Source organism: Oryctolagus cuniculus, chromosome 16 (genome assembly GCF_964237555.1).
Source record: "Oryctolagus cuniculus chromosome 16, mOryCun1.1, whole genome shotgun sequence".
NCBI lineage: Eukaryota > Metazoa > Chordata > Mammalia > Lagomorpha > Leporidae > Oryctolagus > Oryctolagus cuniculus.
Window position 1 is genome coordinate 55137677 of NC_091447.1, and position 18572 is coordinate 55156248.

General features: G+C 58.4%; 1 protein-coding gene across 11 annotated transcripts in view; it reads left to right on the forward strand.

Annotated features, from left to right (window-relative positions):
• Nucleotides 1-18572, forward strand: part of IKZF1 (IKAROS family zinc finger 1) — a 93369-nt gene that overhangs the window by 53625 nt on the left and 21172 nt on the right. For 6 of the 11 annotated variants that reach the window (XM_070059461.1, XM_070059459.1, XM_070059460.1 and 3 more), the window contains exons 4-5: nt 12723-12983; nt 17327-17494. In XM_070059461.1, the coding sequence (XP_069915562.1) occupies nt 12723-12983; nt 17327-17494 (429 nt within the window). Of the gene's footprint in view, nt 1-5751; nt 5812-12722; nt 12984-17326; nt 17495-18572 lie in introns of all 11 variants that reach the window. The other 5 variants (XM_070059465.1, XM_070059463.1, XM_070059464.1 and 2 more) reach the window with 2 other exon arrangements.

Here is an 18572-nt window from a genome sequence, read left to right on the forward strand (position 1 = left end):
GGGGGTGGTGTGTGGGGCTGTGTGTATGGGGGACGGTGTATTGGGGGTGGTGTGTGGGGCTGTGTGCATGGGGGGTGGTATATGGGGCTGTGTGTATGGGGGTGGTGTATGGGGCTGTGTGTATGGGGTGGTGTATGGGGCTGTGTGCATGAGGGGTGGTGTGTGGGGCTGTGTGTATGGGGGTGGTGTATGGGGGACGGTGTATTGGGGGTGGTGTGTGGGGCTGTGTGCATGGGGGGTGGTGTGTGGGGCTGTGTGCATGGGGGGTGGTGTGTGGGGCTGTGTGTATGGGGGTGGTGTATGGGGGACGGTGTATTGGGGGTGGTGTGTGGGGCTGTGTGCATGGGGGGTGGTGGCTGGGTCCAGCCGGGCCTCTCTCTCCAGTGCACTTGCCTTTGGTCCCGAAGTGGTGGCCAAGCTGAGCCTTTTACGGGGCTGTGGTTCTGAACCCGCTCTTTCCTCGCTGGAAGCCCTCGGGAGCGGCTCTCTGCCCACTGCCTCTTTCCTGGCCCCGGTTCTCTCTCCTAAGTGGTCACTGTGAGTGAAGTCAGGGCGGGTGGGCCTGGTTGTGCTGCAGTCCTTGGCTCTCCTCGCCTGCTGCCGCCTCTGCAGGGGCCGCCGGCAGCAGAGCACACCGACTCTGGCCATCATTCCCCACCGCCAGCGTCCTCCTTCAGCCCAGCCACCCGAGGCCTGTGAGCGCAGGACAGGTGCCTGGGAGGGTCTGCTAGGCCCCACCCCAGTGGCATGAGAGCCAGCAGGGCCTTCGGAGTGGAAGGGGAGGCAACACGGGCTGGGGGCATCTTCCTCCTGGTGCGTTAGCAGATGGCTGGGGCTCCGCCTGTCCTTGCCCGCATGGCGCCATGGGGACCGTTCCTGGGGTGTGCGAATCCCATGGCCCTGGATCCGTTGTTGACAGGACCACAGGTGGCATCTGTACCTGCCTGCACCTTTCTCTGCAGAACGTAACTGCAAGTGCCATGCCCAGTGGTCCCTGCTCACGCAGGCATCACCGTGAACTCATGGAGGCCTGAGCGACTGATGTGCCTGCTCCCTGCTGGAGGTTGGAGAGTGGGTGAGCGAGTGGCGAGGCGGGGGTCAGGTCAGACCCTGGGCTCTGGGTCTCACTCACACCCGATGCACTGCCCAGTGCCTCCTGCCTGCCCGTGAGCCCACATGGTTACCTGCTTATGGCTGAACCTGTAGGTTCAGGGACAGCTGTGATGCGGCCAGAGGTGGCCCGAGGACCCAGGCAGAGAGCGAGCCAGCCCAGAAACTGAAGTGAGCATGGCGCTGAAGAGAAACCGACAGCCGTGCTGGCCCCTGTGGCTACCTCGGCCTCCATGCACCAGGCTGTCTAGGGGTTGGGGCATGCTTTTTGCCAGTCTGCAGCCTCTCGGGTGGTGTCACTCTGACAGTGTTCAGTGGTGTGGCTGTGGTCAGGAGGTACTGGTGAGCACCCCGTCCATCCTGGGCATTAGGCCAGAGGGCACGCAGAATGAGGGGAAGCCAACACCAGGACTGGCATGTATGCCAAGGACGTGCAAATGGAGACAGGGGCCGTCGTCCCCCAGAGAGAGGTGACCGAGGCTGGGACAGGGACCCAGGAGCTGAGTGAGGGGTGAGCGTGGCGTCATGGAGAAAGAGGGGCTGAACATGCCGGTCCCAGACCCAGAGGCCTGCTTGGGCCAGAAGGACCTGTTCCGACCTGGAGTGGGAACCAGCAGGGCTTGTGCACACGAGGGGCTGCGTGAGCTTCGTCCCCGTGGCTCGCCCCTTGCCGGTCTGCAGTGTGACCTGCTGTCCCAGGAGGATTCTGACCTCGTCCCGGAGACGTGTGTCACGTGGGAGCAGTCAGAGCCGTGGGAAATGCGGCAGAGAGGTGCCGGGTGAGGGCAGCGTGGGGGAGGACGAGGAGGGAGCTGGAGCCGGGCCCGGGGTGCACACACGTGCCAGCCGCGTGCCGCTGGTGGACTGGAAGCACAGGCAGGCTGCGGTACGGCTGGAGCACTGGCTGGCGGTGGCAGTGAACGGGAGTACCCTGGAAGATGAGGCCACTGGAGGAAGTAGGAGGGGCTTCTGAGAAGCTCCAGAAGGCAAGGGTGTGGGTGGAGCCTGCTGGCTTGAGTGGGGATCAAGGGAGGGGGCAGAGTCCCAAGAAACGGGGAGTCTGAGCATGGAGTGCCCTGCCTGGGGTGGCAGCAGCTGCAGAAGCGCAGGCACCTGCATCTAGACAGGGACGGAGAAGCGTGGTCTGGGGCGTCTGTCCTCCGTGACGTCTGTCAGTGCAGGCAGCTGCGGCTGGACAGGGACGGAGAAGCGTGGTCTGGGGCGTCTGTCCCCCGTGACATCTGTCAGTGCAGGCAGCTGTGGCTAGACAGGGACGGAGAAGCGTGGTCTGGGGCGTCTGTCCCCCGTGACGTCTGTCAGTGCAGGCAGCTGCGGCTAGGCAGGGACGGAGAAGCGTGGTCTGGGGCGTCTCTCTTCCCATGACGTCTGTCAGTGCAGGCACCTGTGGCTAGACAGGGACGGAGAAGCATGGTCTGGGGCGTCTCTCTTCCCGTGACGTCTGTCAGTGCAGGCACCTGTGGCTAGACAGGGACGGAGAAGCATGGTCTGGGGTGTCTCTCTTCCCGTGACGTCTGTCAGTGCAGGCAGTCCAGGCAGGACTCAGAATCTGGGGTGTTGGCAGCATTTTATATGAGGGGCTCACAAGACTCTTGGGGACAGCAGTCCCTACCAGCCGAGTTCGATTTGCTCCTGATAAAAGCAGTACACGTCATGACACTCAGGAAACTTAGAGAAGGCTGCACAGGTTCATCTGCAGCCTGGCCCCCAGCAGTGGACTGAATTAGGGCTGGAACTAGTTACAGAGGGGAGGGTGTTCTACCTGGGTTGATAACTGCTCTGACCCCTCGCTGAGGGCCCCTGATGCCAGGGACCAGGGTTTGCTTTTCCGTGAGTCTCAGACTGAGACATAGAACTGTCACAGGCAGAGCGGGTCTGCACCTGCAGACGGCCCCACATGGGCCAGAGGCCGCGCGGGAGCACTGTCAGACTGCACGTCCCCTGGCCAGCAGGCTTTGGGCCCAGGGAACATGTGGTGACCACTGCATGTGGTCACCTCCCTGGGTCTCTGTGTGACCTCTCCCTGGGTGTGCAGTCAGGAAGGCCAGCCTGGCAGAGGCGCCATGCACAGGCCAGGGCTGGGCAGGAGCCATGGCCACACCTTGCACTTGTTGGTTGGACATTAGTCTGTTCTTTGGGAGGCTCTGTGGTAAGTGCACCATTAGCCCCGTGTGCGTGTGTGCGTGTGCGTGTGTGTGCGCACGTGCACAGCACGCATAAGTGCATACATGTGCAGCTGCGGTGAGCTCATGTTTTCTGGTGCCTCGCAAGCATCCTGAACACAGCTGGTGCCACACGTTCACCAGACACGGGTCTCAAAGCTGCCTTCTGACACGCTAACCGTCAGGAGGGCAAACTCCGGGAGTCCCTCTGAGTCCCCGTGTTCCCACTATGCAAATGATGACGGCGTGTTCTTCGTGGGAGAGGGATCAGGGTTCGAGGCTGTGGATGGGCTGCACTCCCTGAGCCTCTGCCTCTCTAAAGCGCCCCACGAGGGCACCACGGGGCCTCGTGTAGAATTCAGGAAAGGACGGGAGATTGCGCGTTTTTCCCCTCGCTGCTGCCTCTGGTCGCCTGGCCACACGGAATAACACCGGTTCCTTCTGCAGAACTTGGGGCTGAGCAGGAACACGGATGGCAAGGAAGCAGGGTGACTCCCTGTGAATTCTGCTTTATCATGGGAAGGGGGACCGCATGGTGGCCACAGCCGTGCTGGGTTTTGTAGGCTGTAAGTTTAGGGAAGCACACTTAGGATGGTAAGAATGGGTTGGTTTGAATCACACCGGGGAGGACTGATCCTGGTGAGAAGCGGCTGACTTTGAGGGGTGGTGGTGTGGGGGTGGAAGGCACTCTGACGCACACTTTGGGCAAGGCCAGACTGTCAGACGCAGCTCAACAAGCTGTATTCCATTCTCGTCCGAGCTCTGAATGCTCCTGTTTGCTGGTGAGCGTGCACCCCTCCCCACTGCCATGTTCATTGGCGTCCACTGTGTTCCAGGGGTCACTTGCCAGTCACGGCAGCGCCGGCCGCCTCATCGGCCGAGTCAGCATCCTTTTGGCGTGACACAGCTCACTTAATCCGAGAGCTTTATGCCAGGCCACCTGTCGTAATGTCCCCATTTTTAAAACAGCATTACTTGCCCTTTTTTTTAATAAAAAGGTTTAATATTTAATTAATTTGAAAGGTGTAGTGACAGGGAGAGAAAGAGAGACTCCATCTGGTGGCTCAGGCGGAAGTCAAGAGCCTAGAACTCCACCTGGGTCTCCCAGGGGACTGTGGGGGACTCGAGTACTTGAGCCATCGCCTGCTGCTTCCCAGGTTCAATGACCAGGAGCTGGATGGGAAGCAGAGCATCGGGCGTTCAGACGGCACTCCGAGATGCGATGCAGGCATCCCAAGCACGGGGGAACCCCTGGCCCCAACGCCTGCCCCAGGAGGTGGTGGCACCCCCATCACGTGGGGCTAGTGAGGGTGCAAAGTTGAAAGATAGCATTGGAGTTTCGGAAGCAACAGACGGCGAAGGGTTCTGGGCACCAGCCTTTTCCTTGACACGAGTGACTGCAGGCCATCACACACATCTGAACCTAGGGAGGTGGCTTGATGATAGCTTGGTTTGATGGATGCATGGTCTGGACTGTGTCTGTTACATTTGCACGATTAGGAAGTGGGCTGAATGGATGAAAAGTAAAGGTTTGTTAGGAAATAAGTGAGCCAGTCACTGCAAGGAACAGCTTTTAAAGTATCGCCCCATTATCCCAATATTTTATTTTTTCATGGGAAAAACAGGAGGGGCGTGGTCAGATAAGTCTGGAAAACGCTGGTGCCCGCAGAGTCCCATAAACGAACGGTTTCCCTCAGAGTCCCGCGTGTGTGAAAGCTACAGCCTCTCGGGTTCTTTGCGTCTTGTAATCTTTAGGGAAGCCCGCCCAGTGGCTGTGATTCAGCAACCATGCCCTGCCAGAACTCTGGTCACCAGAGAGAAACGTGTGTGTGTGTGTGTGTGTGTGTGTGTGTGTGTAACACATGTGTGCATGCACAGAGCTTCCCGGGCCTTCCGAAGGCAGCACACACCAGGAAAGTGTGCCTGGGAAACGGTCAGAACCTGCAGACTTGAGGCCATGACAGCAGGTCCAGGAGCAGCCGATGAGGGACACCCACGGGAATCAGTAGCTCCTTTTTAGATTCCAAGAGAAAACCGTAACTTCCCCCCACGCAGCGTGTCCCCAAAACATTTGCTAACTCCCTGTGAGTGTTTCCTGCCGAAAAGCAGAGTGAAGAACATTGGCGTCGCCAGCTGCTGTGACTTGGCAATATTTGCTGTCGCAGGACACGCCCGGCTCGCGCTGAGGCCTTGGGCTGCACAGTTCTAGAACGTTTAGGGGCTTGATGCGTGAGAGGCAGCTCCAGCCTCGCTGTGCCCTCCTGCCGGGAGCCGAGCCTCCTGGGACGCTGCCTGTGTGAGTCATTGGTCCGCTCCGTGACAGCTGTCAGTGCAGAGCCGGAACTGCACAGTGGTTTTGAGCAATGGCATGGACTTTTTAAAACGATGCTTTCCTTTAAACTTTTCTGTGTATCTCTGACAGAATTACAACCCAGCTTTCTTTTTGCCTTCTTTATTGCAGCTACATATGGGGCTGATGGCTTTAGGGATTTTCATGCACTAATTCCCAAATGTTTCTCTCGTAAGTATATGCTTTGCTTCTACAGTCAGAATGTGCATGCGTTTCATACTGAGTTCCCATCGTGTAAATGTTGTGAATGCATGTTCTTTCATTAACACTTGACTTTACGATCGAAAAAATGACATAACTAAGACATCTGCCGCTGTGTTCACTGAACATCCACCATCAGAGACGTCACTGGCACCGAAGTGCAGAGTGGGGCTCAGAGGGTTTGGGTGTGCTCCAGGGAGCTGGCAGAGGGGTCGGAGGCAGGGCAGAAGCAAGGACGTGCTAGCGGGACTCCCGCCCCACCAGCACTGGTGAGCAGCTTGTTAAGAATGTCGGCATTGTCTCCTTTTTCTTGTGCCAATAACACGGCCACAGCTTGCTGTCCCCGCCCAGCACCCCGGCAGGTTTAAAGATGGTTGTCACGGCATGTGGCACAGGAGAAAGAAGCAGCTCTCTCTGCTGGCCTGGACACTTCATTCCAGAACCGAGAAGGAGTAACCGCGGGCTTCTGGCCACGGCACCGTGTGTGCGCAGGCACGCGGCGAACACCCCGGGCGGCGGCCCTTGCGCCGTCTGAGCTGTTTAGCCAAACACGGCTTTTGATTTCACTGGCCTTGTTCGGGGATCGAGAGCTGATAAATACATTTGGTCACCACCCTTGAAAGGAGAGAATGCACTGTGTGTTCCAAAAGTGGACAGAATCGAAGTGACGATTTGTGGGCCCCCATGTTCAGAGGCTGCATCAGTGAATTCTCCGCTGCTGCAAAGCCACACGGGACGAGGCTGGGCTCCGCCCTGCAGCAGGCGCGAGGGCAGAGGGCGGCTCCCAGCGCCCGGCTCCCACACTCTGTTTGCGTCTCTAACACTGGGCAGCTCTCATCTTAAGAGAGTAACGCGCCAGTGTGGGGTCTTGCTGTTCTGATGGCCATCGAGTCCACTGTGTGTGTGTGTGTGCCCACGTCCATATGTGTGGGTAGCATGTGGGTAACATGTGTGGGCAACGTCTCCATGTCCTGGGAGAGGGGTGGTGCTGATGGGAGGTGACGCATCGCGTGGCCGAAGCGCTCAGCAGAGTGGAGCGTGGGAGACAGAGGAGGCGTGGGAAAGCAGAGCCTGGGCCAGGGGCTCTGCAGTGAGCAGATCGTGTGGGGAAGGCGTCGGCGCGCAGGAGTGGCGGCACGCGGAGCCCCTCTGACACACTTCCTGCCCCGCCTCCCACCCCAACGTGCTCCTGGACCCCACCGCCACCAAACCGCTCTGGGCGTGTGCCCACCCGGTGGTCCCTGCAGAAGTGGCCTTCCCAGTGCCTCTTTTCTTGCTCCTGGGAGACTAACAACCCGGCCTCCTGCAGCCCTGCTGCCACCGTGTCCCAGCTGAGCCCAGGACCCCAGGAGGATGCTGCATCCAGACCCCGGCCCCTGCTCCCCCAGCTGCACTCCACCTAGAAGCCCAATGCCTCGTGCAAGGGCGAGGCTCCTGACTACATCCACAGCCAAAACCCTGCCTCGCAGAGGATCCTGAGGGGCAGATGGTTCCATTAGCCTGTAAAATCCTCAGCGGCCCCATCAGTCTCCTGGAGGTGACACTGACGCGTCTACAGGAGAGTGATTCCAAGTGTGTGGAGAACAGAAGTAAAGATAAATCTATTTGGGTGCAAAACATATTGAAATGCGTACATGATTTTTCATAATTCACATTTTCTGTGTCCGTCTTGAAGATCCCTGATAGGCGTGGGTTTTGAGATTTTTTGCACCACAATAAACTTATCTGGTGATTCCATTTTCCATGAACTTTGGAAGTGCCTGTGTGTCTCTTTCCCCTTCTTTTCAAATTTTCACTGAGTTGCCGTGACTCAAGATAGAGCTTCAGTCCTTTTATTCTGCCCGATTTTTACTGGGTTTCACCAGTATTGCAAGAATATTTCTGTCTCTTTCCATCTAAAATCGCGATCATTTCAAACTCACACGGAACTAAAGGCAGGCTGAAGCGACTGTTCCGGAAGATCGCGGCCTGGGAACGTGCATGCCGACTGCCAAGCCTTGGCCTTTCCCGCAAGCAGAAGGCCTCCCAGGAAGGAAGGGAAAGTGGAGAGGAGAGGGGCTCACTCGTGGGGCAGGGACTACGGTGTCCACGCCACCCGTGCGTTAACGCGCTTCAATTATGCACGAGCGCAGGCGATGCTGGCAGCAGACCCGGCCTCTTGGCTCGAGGCCCCTCCCAGTCCCTCGACCCCCAGGCTCCGCAGTTCTGGACCCGTCCGGTGCCGAGGTCCACTGGCCCTCCGAGCGCAGGGCCTCTGCAGACTGCTGGGTGGCTGATAGAAAGAAGCCTCCACGGGGCAACAACAGCGGATCGTGAGCGTTCCCGACTTCAAGCAGGATCTCGGAAGGGAAGGGCGTCTGGTTAACACAAGCCACGTTTCTGGAGAGACTCGGGGAGGCCCCCGGGCACCACCGCTCCGCCAGGCCTGAGCCAGGCTTTCCCAGGAAGGACATCCCACTCTGTACTCTGTGTTCTATATTTAATCAGCTCAATTAAGCGCTTTGCTGAGCTTCACAGTGCTCTAGGTAGTGTAGCAGGTTTACAAAATATTCATGAGTAGTGTATCTTTCTAAATTTTATTTATTTATTTGAGAGACAGAGAGCTCCCGTACCCTCACTCACCCCCTAAATGCCTGCCACGGCCAAGACCGAAGCTGGAGGCTTAGCGCCCACTCCTGGTCTCTCCCATGGGTGGCAGGAGCCCCCCTGCTGGCGCCGCCGCAGCTGCCTCCCAGGGTGTCTGAGCGGGCACTGGGCTTGGGCACCATAACCGCTACCGCAGTCCCAAGGCCAGGCGCATGGAGGAGGTCGGGTGGCTCAGGAAGGCAGGGAAGGGCACAGCCGAGCAGCTCGCGCCCCTGCTGGCCTTCCACGGAGACCCCGCCCCGGGAACGGACCAGCATCCCCGTGGGCACGGGTCGGGCAGAGTGACTTGAGCTGTGCGGTGGAAAGTGCAGTGAGCATGAAGAGAAAAACAGAAGCATTGGGTGGTGTCCCCAGCAGAACAAAGCAGGGGCCTGGGTGTCCCTTCGGGGGTATTCAAGAATGGAGCTGCCTGGAGGTGGGCCGTCCCCTGTCCCTCCTGCTCCCTTTGTTGAAGCACCCGATGTCACTGTCTCCTGCAGGATCGTGGATTTCACACCAAAGGGTCCACAGAGGACGTGCAGGCCTGCTGAGCCTCGGGTGCTCCTGCCATCACCGGCCACACCCCGCCTGCTCCGTTTCCGAGGGAAAGGAAAGCCCTGTAGAGACGGGCACTGTCTTCCTGCCCCTTGAGTGGCAGCTGTGCTGGGGTGTCCCCACAGGTGGGAGATAGGGCTCCAGCCCTCCTGGCCGGGCCCCGCCTCTATGCAGAGGCGCACGGGGCTGGCTGCACGCCGGCTCGCAGAAGGGCCCTCTTCTAGCGTGCGTCCCCTACGCCTCTCCTCGCACCTCCCTTTGGGCTTCAGATGCCGAGCAGAGGAGTCTTGATCCTGCCGGGCCCTGACCTGTGAGGGGTCCCTGCTGCTCTGCAGGCAGCCTCCCTGCTGGTTACACGCAGGACCCCAGGGCCGCCCCGGGCAGCAGCCCCAGACACCCTGTCCACGCCCCGTGGTGGGAGCCACAGCCCTCTCATCTTGAGCTTGTGCGTTTGAAATGTGCCTGGAGTTTCACCGGCTTGCACCAGCGTGTCCGCGTCTGCACTTCTGCCGTGGCTCCCAGCCCTGACCCCAGCCGGCCACGACATGATTAGCTCATTGCTGAGGTCTTTCCTGACTGAGGCAAGAAGCCCCCACCCCCACCTTCACAGGCAGCCCGGTCAGCTCTCGCTCTCTTCTGTGTAGCTGGCCCCGTTGGCAGCTGTCGGCACAGCTGTGAGGACCGTTCCGCTCTTTGGAGGAAATCGGCTTCCGTCCCCAGACTCACTTGTCCTGGCCATCGCCCCCTCCACACACCCAACTCTTCAGAGGTCTTGGCCTTGGCCTTGGCCTCATCCTAGTGATCTGGGCCACAATCTGCCCCCTCTCTTCAGCCTCCTGGGCCGCCACAGCATCCTTGATCTCATTCTTGGAGCCTCAGCTCTTCGGTGCTGAGAACGCCCACTGCTGCTCTTACAGATCCGTGCAGCACCTGTTGTGTATAGGAGAGGTTTCCAGAAAGTTCGCGGAAGCTGCAGATCATGAAAAACGTCCTTGTCAATTTCCAGGTTTTTTTGGTAGCAACATAAACTTATCTTTGAATTCCATTTTCCATGAGCTTTTTGAAGCCATCTCTGTTTTTGACCCCATCCATCTTGTGTGACCCCATCCATCTCTCCCTAAAGCTGCGCTGGGATATCCACTTGGGTCTCGGGAGAAGATGTGCTGTGTGTCCCTGGTGCCCCTCCCTCGGCGACGCCTGCCAGGGCACGCGCCACATTGCCGCACAAGCGCCTGTTGTGGTTAACAGTGCCGGAGCACGGTCAACGTCCAGGAGGTGCTCCTGGGGATTGGTGGAGTAAGTTCTAGCTCGGTGTCTGAGTTGATGAAACCGAGGCTTTTGGGAAGCAGCTGAGGGACCGTCCCAATGCCTGGTCTTCCGTGAGATGCCTTTCCCCAGCCCCAGGACCCTCGCTCGTGCCATCTCCCACCGGCCTCTGTGTTCGCTCCTTGGCTGGAGGGCTCACCACCCCAGAAACAAGCCCAGGTGAAGGGGTGCACGGGGCTGTGCCTCGTTCCCTTGTTCTGGGGCAGGCTTGTCTTGGTCTGTGTCCTGTTCTGGTGCCGTCATGAGCACAGACAGCCTAGAAGCAACAGAGGTTCATTTCACTCGGCGCTGGGACGTCCGGCAGCACAGGGCCGGCACCAGGGAGGGCTTCGTGCTGCACCGGGGCGTGGCGAGGGTGCCGGCTCAGGGCTCTCTTCTTAGAAAGCCCCAGGGGCCATCGTGGGACCCCAGCCTCGTGACCTCATCTATGCTAATTACTGCCCAGAGACCTCCCTCCAGATGCCGGGCATCCATCCATCTGGGGCTGGGGTCTCCAACACGGGAGCCTGGGCGCCGTCACGCGGCAGTAAGGCTTGTGCACACACCTGCAAGCATGAACCCGGGCCGGATTCCCGAGAGCTCACCACCAGTCCTCCCTGCTGACCACGCCAGCCAGATCCGGGCAGCCGGGAGAGGAGACAGGAGGCTGAGACGCAGGGCGCCCCGAGTCTCTGTCATTACAGCCCTGGGGGGGAAGGGCACAGGCACAGCCCCCGGGCCTCTCAAGGCAGTGCCTGATGTGGAGCCCTGGGAAGGGACAGCCTCCAGGCCGAGGCCACCGTGCAGGCCGGGACACTGCTCCTGGGGACTGCCTTCCATTCCCCTCGTGGTCGCTGGGTTCTTACTGAAGGGCTCCCGGGACCACGTGGGCAGTCTTCCGATGGGCACTGTGGGCGTGTGGCTGCTGCAGCCAGGCAGCCGGCGGCCTCCTCCCGAGCTGCCACTCCCTGAGCAGCTTGCCCAGGCTCTGTGTGCCTCAGCTTCCTCACCTGCAAAACGGGGTGATGAAGGGCCTCCCTCGGGGTGCCGTGAGGGCTCCACGGTGTGCGGTCAGAGGCTGGTGCCTGCATGAGGTCAGTGCAGTGAGCCTGGGGGCTGTGGGGGTAGGCGCCCTGGAGCGGCCACTTGCCAGCCGCAGTGCCGTCTGAGCCGGCTGCCACCTGCCTGCTGACCCACTGCGTGCTCGCAGCTCTTCAGGGTCAGAGTACCTGTGCTGCCGATGAGAGGTCACCGACTTAGCTCTCAGGGCTCCTAAAGGGGGGAGCTGAGCGTCCAGGTTTCGGTATCTGGACCGCAGGTCTCCAAATCAAGAGAGAGTCAGTGGATCGTACAAAGCCAGAGGGCTGTGACCATGAATGAGTGGTCGAGAGCACCCCAAAATCTCCCCCACGGCCTTGTGAAACCCGGCCTGCGGCCCCAGCAGCTCTGGTGGGACCCAAGAATCTGCATTCGTGACATGGCCGTGCCGATGTTCTGACCGCTTCCCAGGAACCTGGCTCTGAGGAAGGCAGCGTAGTCTCCACGGTGCCCCTTCTCGCTCACTCTGCCTGGGCCACAGCCGCTTGCTGCTGCTGCTGGTCTGTAAACCCTGGGGGCGCAGTTCTCCCGGCTTCACAGTGGACGGCCAGGCAGCACTCCCTGCTCAGTGAGTCAGTGAGGCCCAGGAGTGCCTCCTACCTTCCTGGGGAGGAAAGCCATGCAAATGGCAGCTTTGCCAGCCAGGCAGCAGGCAGCCGCCCTGAGCAGGCAGGTGCGTGCCCCTTCCCCGGCGGCCCCCGCCCACGGCTCGCTCTGCAGACCCTCCCGGGCCTCACGCACACCTCAGTGTCCCACCTGGCACCTCAGCACGCTGGGGAAACCGAGAAACGGCACCCAGGGCTCACCCACGGAACTGTCCCTGAGAAACAAGGGGTTCAGGAGTCGGGAAGGAAGCCACAGACAGAGCGCTGCGCGTGTTTGCAGAGTTCCGCCAGGGTTTAGCGAGAGTTAGGTGAACCCAGAGAGGTGGGTGCCGGCAGAGCGGAAGCTGCAGGCCAGATAAGCATTTTTAGGGGTTTTCCCGGGGAGTGGACCGTGTGCCCAGCACTCCCTTCCTGCAGCAGGGAGGGTGCGGGATTCAGCCCTGGGCTCCTGAGAGGACCCCACCAGGCTGGGGATCCAGTGGCCTCCGCGGCCTAGAGTGAGAGCCCAGCAATAGCTTCTTGTGCCCTCCCTGGGAGCGCTCCAGAGCCTGCCCCCGACCCCCGCTCCGGGCCGCCCTCCCCACTTCGGTCGGTCGCTGTCATGTCGATTCGATTGTCCTTTTGCTGCTGTGCTGTTTTGTGCTTTTGTTTCCTGCAGTGACACTGAGCGGCCTCCTGTGTTGTGTCTTTCAGCCAGTAATGTTAAAGTAGAGACTCAGAGTGATGAAGAGAATGGGCGTGGCTGTGAAATGAATGGGGAAGAATGTGCGGAGGATTTACGAATGCTTGATGCGGCGGGAGAGAAAATGAATGGCTCCCACAGGGACCAAGGCGGCTCGGCTCTGTCGGGAGCTGGCGGCATCCGACTTCCGAACGGAAAACTAAAGTGTGATGTCTGTGGGATCATTTGCATCGGGCCCAATGTGCTCATGGTCCACAAGAGAAGCCACACGGGTAAGGCCTGGCGCCGCGTCCGCCGCCGCGTCCTCCGGGGCCTGGGAGAGCGCCCTGTGCTCCTGCAGCCTCGTCCTTAGCACCTTTCCCACTCCCTGGCAGCCTGGGTGCTGCCCGCACTTGGCTGCAGCTGCACATAGGCGTGGCCGCCTCCATTCTGGAACGTGGGAAGGGCTTGGCGTGTACCAGCCGACTCTCTCCAGAAAGCTGGGGTGGGGGTGGGGGGTGTTGACAGCCTCCTGGCAGAGGCCTGATGTTGCACACGCTAAACAGTCTTCAGCCACGCCACCCATTTGGTCACGCCACGTGGCCGTGGCCCACCCTAAGCAAAACAAAACCAAACCAGACCTAGAGAGGCAGGTGCAGCTAAAGGGAGTCGCAGAAACCGGGAGTCAGGTGTGGACTTTAGGCGGACTCGGGCTCACGGGGCTCGGTGTGCAGGAATGGCAGCGCCCGGCGGGACAGCAGCAGAGCCTGGCTTTCAGGAAGGGCCAGACCCCATCTGCGAAGGCTCGCCTCTGACCAGTGAGGCTTCGGACGGGCTGTTTGGTTGCTGCTACAGTCCCTCACATATCGGCAAAGAATTTCATGCCGAACCCCTGTCTTGAAAAGTTCACTGCAGTCAGGGGAGGAGTAGGAGAGTGGGATGCTGGGTGGCCTGGAGGAGGCGTGCCCGCGCCGTGGTGTTGGACGACCCGCCCCAGCTCGTCAGCACAGGAGCTGAGCCCGTGGCAGCCGGCAGGCTCTGCTCCTCCATGTGTCTCTTGTGGATGGAGTACCACGTGTGTCATGTCACCACTGCTGGTGGGACTCGCGTGTCTGAACAGTGTCCACGCACACAGCTGACCTTGACCGTGGGCAGGAGGCCCCTGCACTCTTCTCTGACCATGTGGCTGCGTGGGGAACAGGCACCCTGAGCTGTTGCTGCTGTGGCCGTAAGACCAGCGTCTGCCTCTGCAGCACCCGGGGTGAACACAGACATGCTTTGGAGGCAGAGCAGAGTGTCTACTCGGAAACAGGACGCGGATGGCTTGGAAGCCATAGCCTTGCCTGCTTCTTAGGCGGGGCCAGACTTAGATCTATCAAGAACTGAGCGGGATTCAGGAAATTTGTTAAGCAAAAAGCTGAGTTATCAGGAAATGCAAATATTTAGAAGAGTTACAGAGAGAGGGGGAGAGAGAGACAGAGAGACAGAGATCTTCCATCAGCTGGTTCACTCCTCAAGTGGCCACATTGGCCAGGGCTGGGCCAGGCCAAAGCCAGGAGCCATGAACTTTAGCTGGGTCTCCCACCTGGGAGACAGGGGCCCAAGCCTCAGGCCATCACCCACTGCTTCTCCTCGGGTGCACTAGCAGGGAGCTGGGTGGCAAGTAGAGCAGCCAGGACTTGAACCCCAGTGCTCATGTGGGAAGCCAGCATTTCAGGCAGCGAGCAGCTTTACCCACTATGCCACAGCACCAGCCCCCCAAGGGGTTGTAATTTGTATATTTGAGTCAGGGTAGTTTCAAAATGGTACGTTCCATTTGTAATGTATCAGGGAGCCATAAATAAATCAATTTCCCATGGGCACTCCTCTTCAGTAAAAATCTACCTACTGAAATTAAGCAAACTCTGCTTCTCCTAATGGGCCCCTTAATCCTCAAATTACTCAGTGCGACAGCCCTGTCACTTGCAGCTCTAAGCAAAGCCGCCGTGCTCGTAATCCCAACTGCTCTGTCATGAGCTGGAAATTAACTCGAAGGCTGGGCCACCAAGACGGCCCTGCGGCTGCTGGGGGTCTGCAGATAATTCCTGATGAGGCGCTGCCTCACAAGTGAGTCACTTTCCTGCTAATTCATGTAAAGCCCGACTGTTCAGCGGAAATTCTCTTAAATAAATTTTTGATAAGTGAATCAAATTCCAGCATATTAAATTGCCAAAATACAATGACTGCTCACCTTGACAAAAGGAATAATTACCTTTAATGAATAACCCTGCCACGTGCAGATGTGCGGAGCGGCACCTGCTGGTTGCCAGTCCCCTCTCCCGCCATGCACGGCTGTATGCCAGGTCCTCCCTGAGAGAAGAGGTAGCTCCCGAGTTAGGTGCACCCTCAGTTGTCTCGTGCCTGCCTTGCCCTTTATTTGAGCAAGAATCCCACGGGCTGTCTTCACAGCACATTTGTCCCTGTGCATGCAAAGGTGACCTGGTCTGGCGGAGGAGGCTTGAACAGCCAGGTGCCATCGTGCTGGGCCCAGAGCCCAGGTAGAATGTGTTTGCAAAGGAGGCCTTGTGGGTTCTCTTTGCCACAGCCTCTAGAGCACAGCTTTGCCACCTTGAAAGGGCACCTGCGAGCCGTGGACAGCAGAGAGGGCCGTGTGGGACGCCTTGAGGGCCATGGAACTCCCTGCTGGGCAGGCTGCCCGTGATGGGGTCAGCCTGGAGCGTCAGGGCTGCTGGCCTCTTCCTCAATGAGCACGGAGGTTCCCAGGGCCGAGTCGCAGGCGGTGACCCCCGCACTGCCTGCCCCAGGCTTTGCTGCTCAGCCAGGTGTGACAGCAGCGCCTTCCAGCCAGCATTCCAGGGTGGGCGGGGGGATCAGGCGGGAGCCTGGTGGGCAAGAGGCGAGAGAAGGAAAACTAGCCGTGCAAGTATGCGTAGCCTGCAGGAAGTCCACAGAGCACGCATGTTAGGCGGAAAGTCCAGGGATCACTTGCTACAAGTCCCGTGCGTGCTTCTCAGTGTTTTTCTTGCACTAGAATGAACTTCTCTTTTAATGCCATTTTCCATGAAGTTCGTACAACCCAGGAGAGCGGCTACATGTGGGCCCCCGCCCCCAGATGTAGCCCCCTCACCACAGCCCATGTGGAGAGCCACAGGGCAGGTTTTGCAGTCCAGACAAGTCATCTGCTCTGCTGGAACCCCCAAGGTGTGGAGTCCATGAAGACGCTCTTAACCGGTTACTGCTCTTTCTCTGGTCAGCCAAACCCCATCCAAAGAAGGTTTTGGGGAGGTACCGGCTCCTCCCTGGTGAGCCTCAGGACCCCTGCAGTGGCCTGCGGCTGTCGCCGTGGTGCATTGCCCTGCCCACTGCAAAGCGGAGGCCGGAGTCCAAGGCGCCAGGACTGACACAGACTTGTCCTGCAATCTGGCCAGACTTGCTTGTCTGTAACCGGTTTTGATAAATTCTGTCTTCATGCTCGATTAGTCACTTGGGAACGTGGTTAGAGACCCTGGTCCCTAGGCCGTGCCTGTTCACGGCACCTCAGCACTGTGGTCACCTCGTGCTCTCCCCCAAGGAAAGCTGTGTTCTCCTGAAGAGGGGACGCATTTGCCAAACCGCAGCCAGGCGTCATCTGTGCACTGGGACTAAGGGAAGTGCTGACCGGCAGGGCCGGCGGGCCCAGTGACTCCCCAGCACGGACAGGGGCCTGCTCTCCGATGCCCCCGTATCCCTCGGCCAGGCCCAGACCAGGCGCACACACCACGTCATGGGGTGCAGGTCCCAGGGCTTTCTTCATCTCAGACTCGGAAACCCCAAGTTCCTTCCTAACGGTCCTGTGGAAGCCCCAGCTCCTCTGCCATGGGTGGGAACAGACTGGCCTAAAGGGCTTAGAATTTGAGAAAGCCACGTGCAGGGGCGTGCTCCCCACCCTGCGCCGGCCGGCCGGGGCAGGGCTTCCCTCCGGGAGCCGGGCGCTCGCTCCCTTCAGGTTCTCAACTTCTCCTTCCGGGCGGTCGTTCCATCTCTCCCTCCCTGCCTCACCCTCACCCTCTCTCTGTCTGTCTCTCTCCTGATTTGCCTGCTTAGGGACAGACAGGTAATGGAGAAGAAATTGAAAGGGAAAATGTAAATGAAAAGAAGTTATTATAACTGTTATAATGAAGTGCCTTTCATTTAAATATAAGAATGTAACGCTGAAATGAACTTGTGATCCTGAAATGCATTTTTAATGAGTTTCCTTTTTATTTTGCTGCTTCAGTGGCATATTTTAAAGACCCTTTGAAAAAAGCCACATTAAAAACCCCACCAAATGCCACAACACGCAAAATTGGATATTGGTTTATTCCAAAACTGCTGATCAGGAAGACTGGCTCTTCATCACAAAATGTTGCAGTCACTTTATTTAAATGAGTTTGAATTTGCATTGTGATGTGCCATTCTGATTTAGGGGAAAAAAATTAGATTTTCAGATCAAATTGACCCAGCCAGTGAAGCGTTAAGTTGCTGGCAGGTTCAGTGTGAAGCCTCGTGTTCTATCAAACCTGCAGCCGGTGGAAGTCACCGGCCCCGTGGGAAACGACTTCCTCGCCGCGGCGCGCGGCGCTCTCGCCTGTTCTCACACTGTCTTCCCCTCGTCCAGGCGAGCGGCCCTTCCAGTGCAACCAGTGTGGGGCCTCCTTCACCCAGAAGGGCAACCTGCTGCGCCACATCAAGCTGCACTCCGGGGAGAAGCCTTTCAAGTGCCACCTGTGCAACTACGCCTGCCGCCGCAGGGACGCGCTCACCGGCCACTTGCGCACGCACTCCGGTAGGTGCCCCGGGGCCCTGGGCGCGGTCGCTCTCCCTGCGGGCTGGCCTCCACCCAGTGCCATGGCGGCCACCACCCCATGTTCTACTTTCCCCACGGAGCCAGAGCCAGAGAAAAGAGGTGGGAAAATGTGCACCTGCACATGCACACAAATGCACTCATGTGTGCAGGCATATGCGTGCACACAGCACACACACACACAGGTATGTACACAGACACAGACAGGCACATACATACAGGTACATAGACATGCACATGTACAGGCACACACATGCACACACATACAGCTACATACACAAACATAGACATGCACATGTACAGGCACACACATGCACACACATGCAGGTACATGCATACAGGCACACACATGCAGGTACATACACAAACACATAGACATGCACATGTACAGGCACACACGTGCACACACATACAGGTACATACACAAGCACATAGACATGCACACACAGATGCACACATATAGACACATGTATACATACAGGCACACACAGGCATGCACACACATACAGATACATACACAAGCACATAGACGTGCACACACACAGGCACACACATGCACACACATATAGACACACATGTATACATACAGGCACACACAGGCATGCACACACATACAGGTACATACACAACACATAGACAGGCACATGTACAGGCACACACGTGCACACACATACAGGTACATACATACAGGCACACACACATACAGGTACATACACAAACACATAGACGTGCACACACAGGCACACACATGCACACATATATAGGCACACATGTATACATACAGGCACACACAGGCATGCACACACATACAGGTACATAAACAAGCACATAGGCGTGCACACAGATGCACACATATACAGGCACACACATACATATTCAGGCACACACATAGACATGCACACACATACAGGCACACACAGGCACGCACACACATACAGGCACATACACAAACACAAGCCCACAGAGATGCACACATGCGGGCACACGTGGGCACACACAGAGGCTAAGAAGCCTTGTCTTAGGGCACACGTCTCAGAGGAGGCCTCTGTCCCTTGCATCA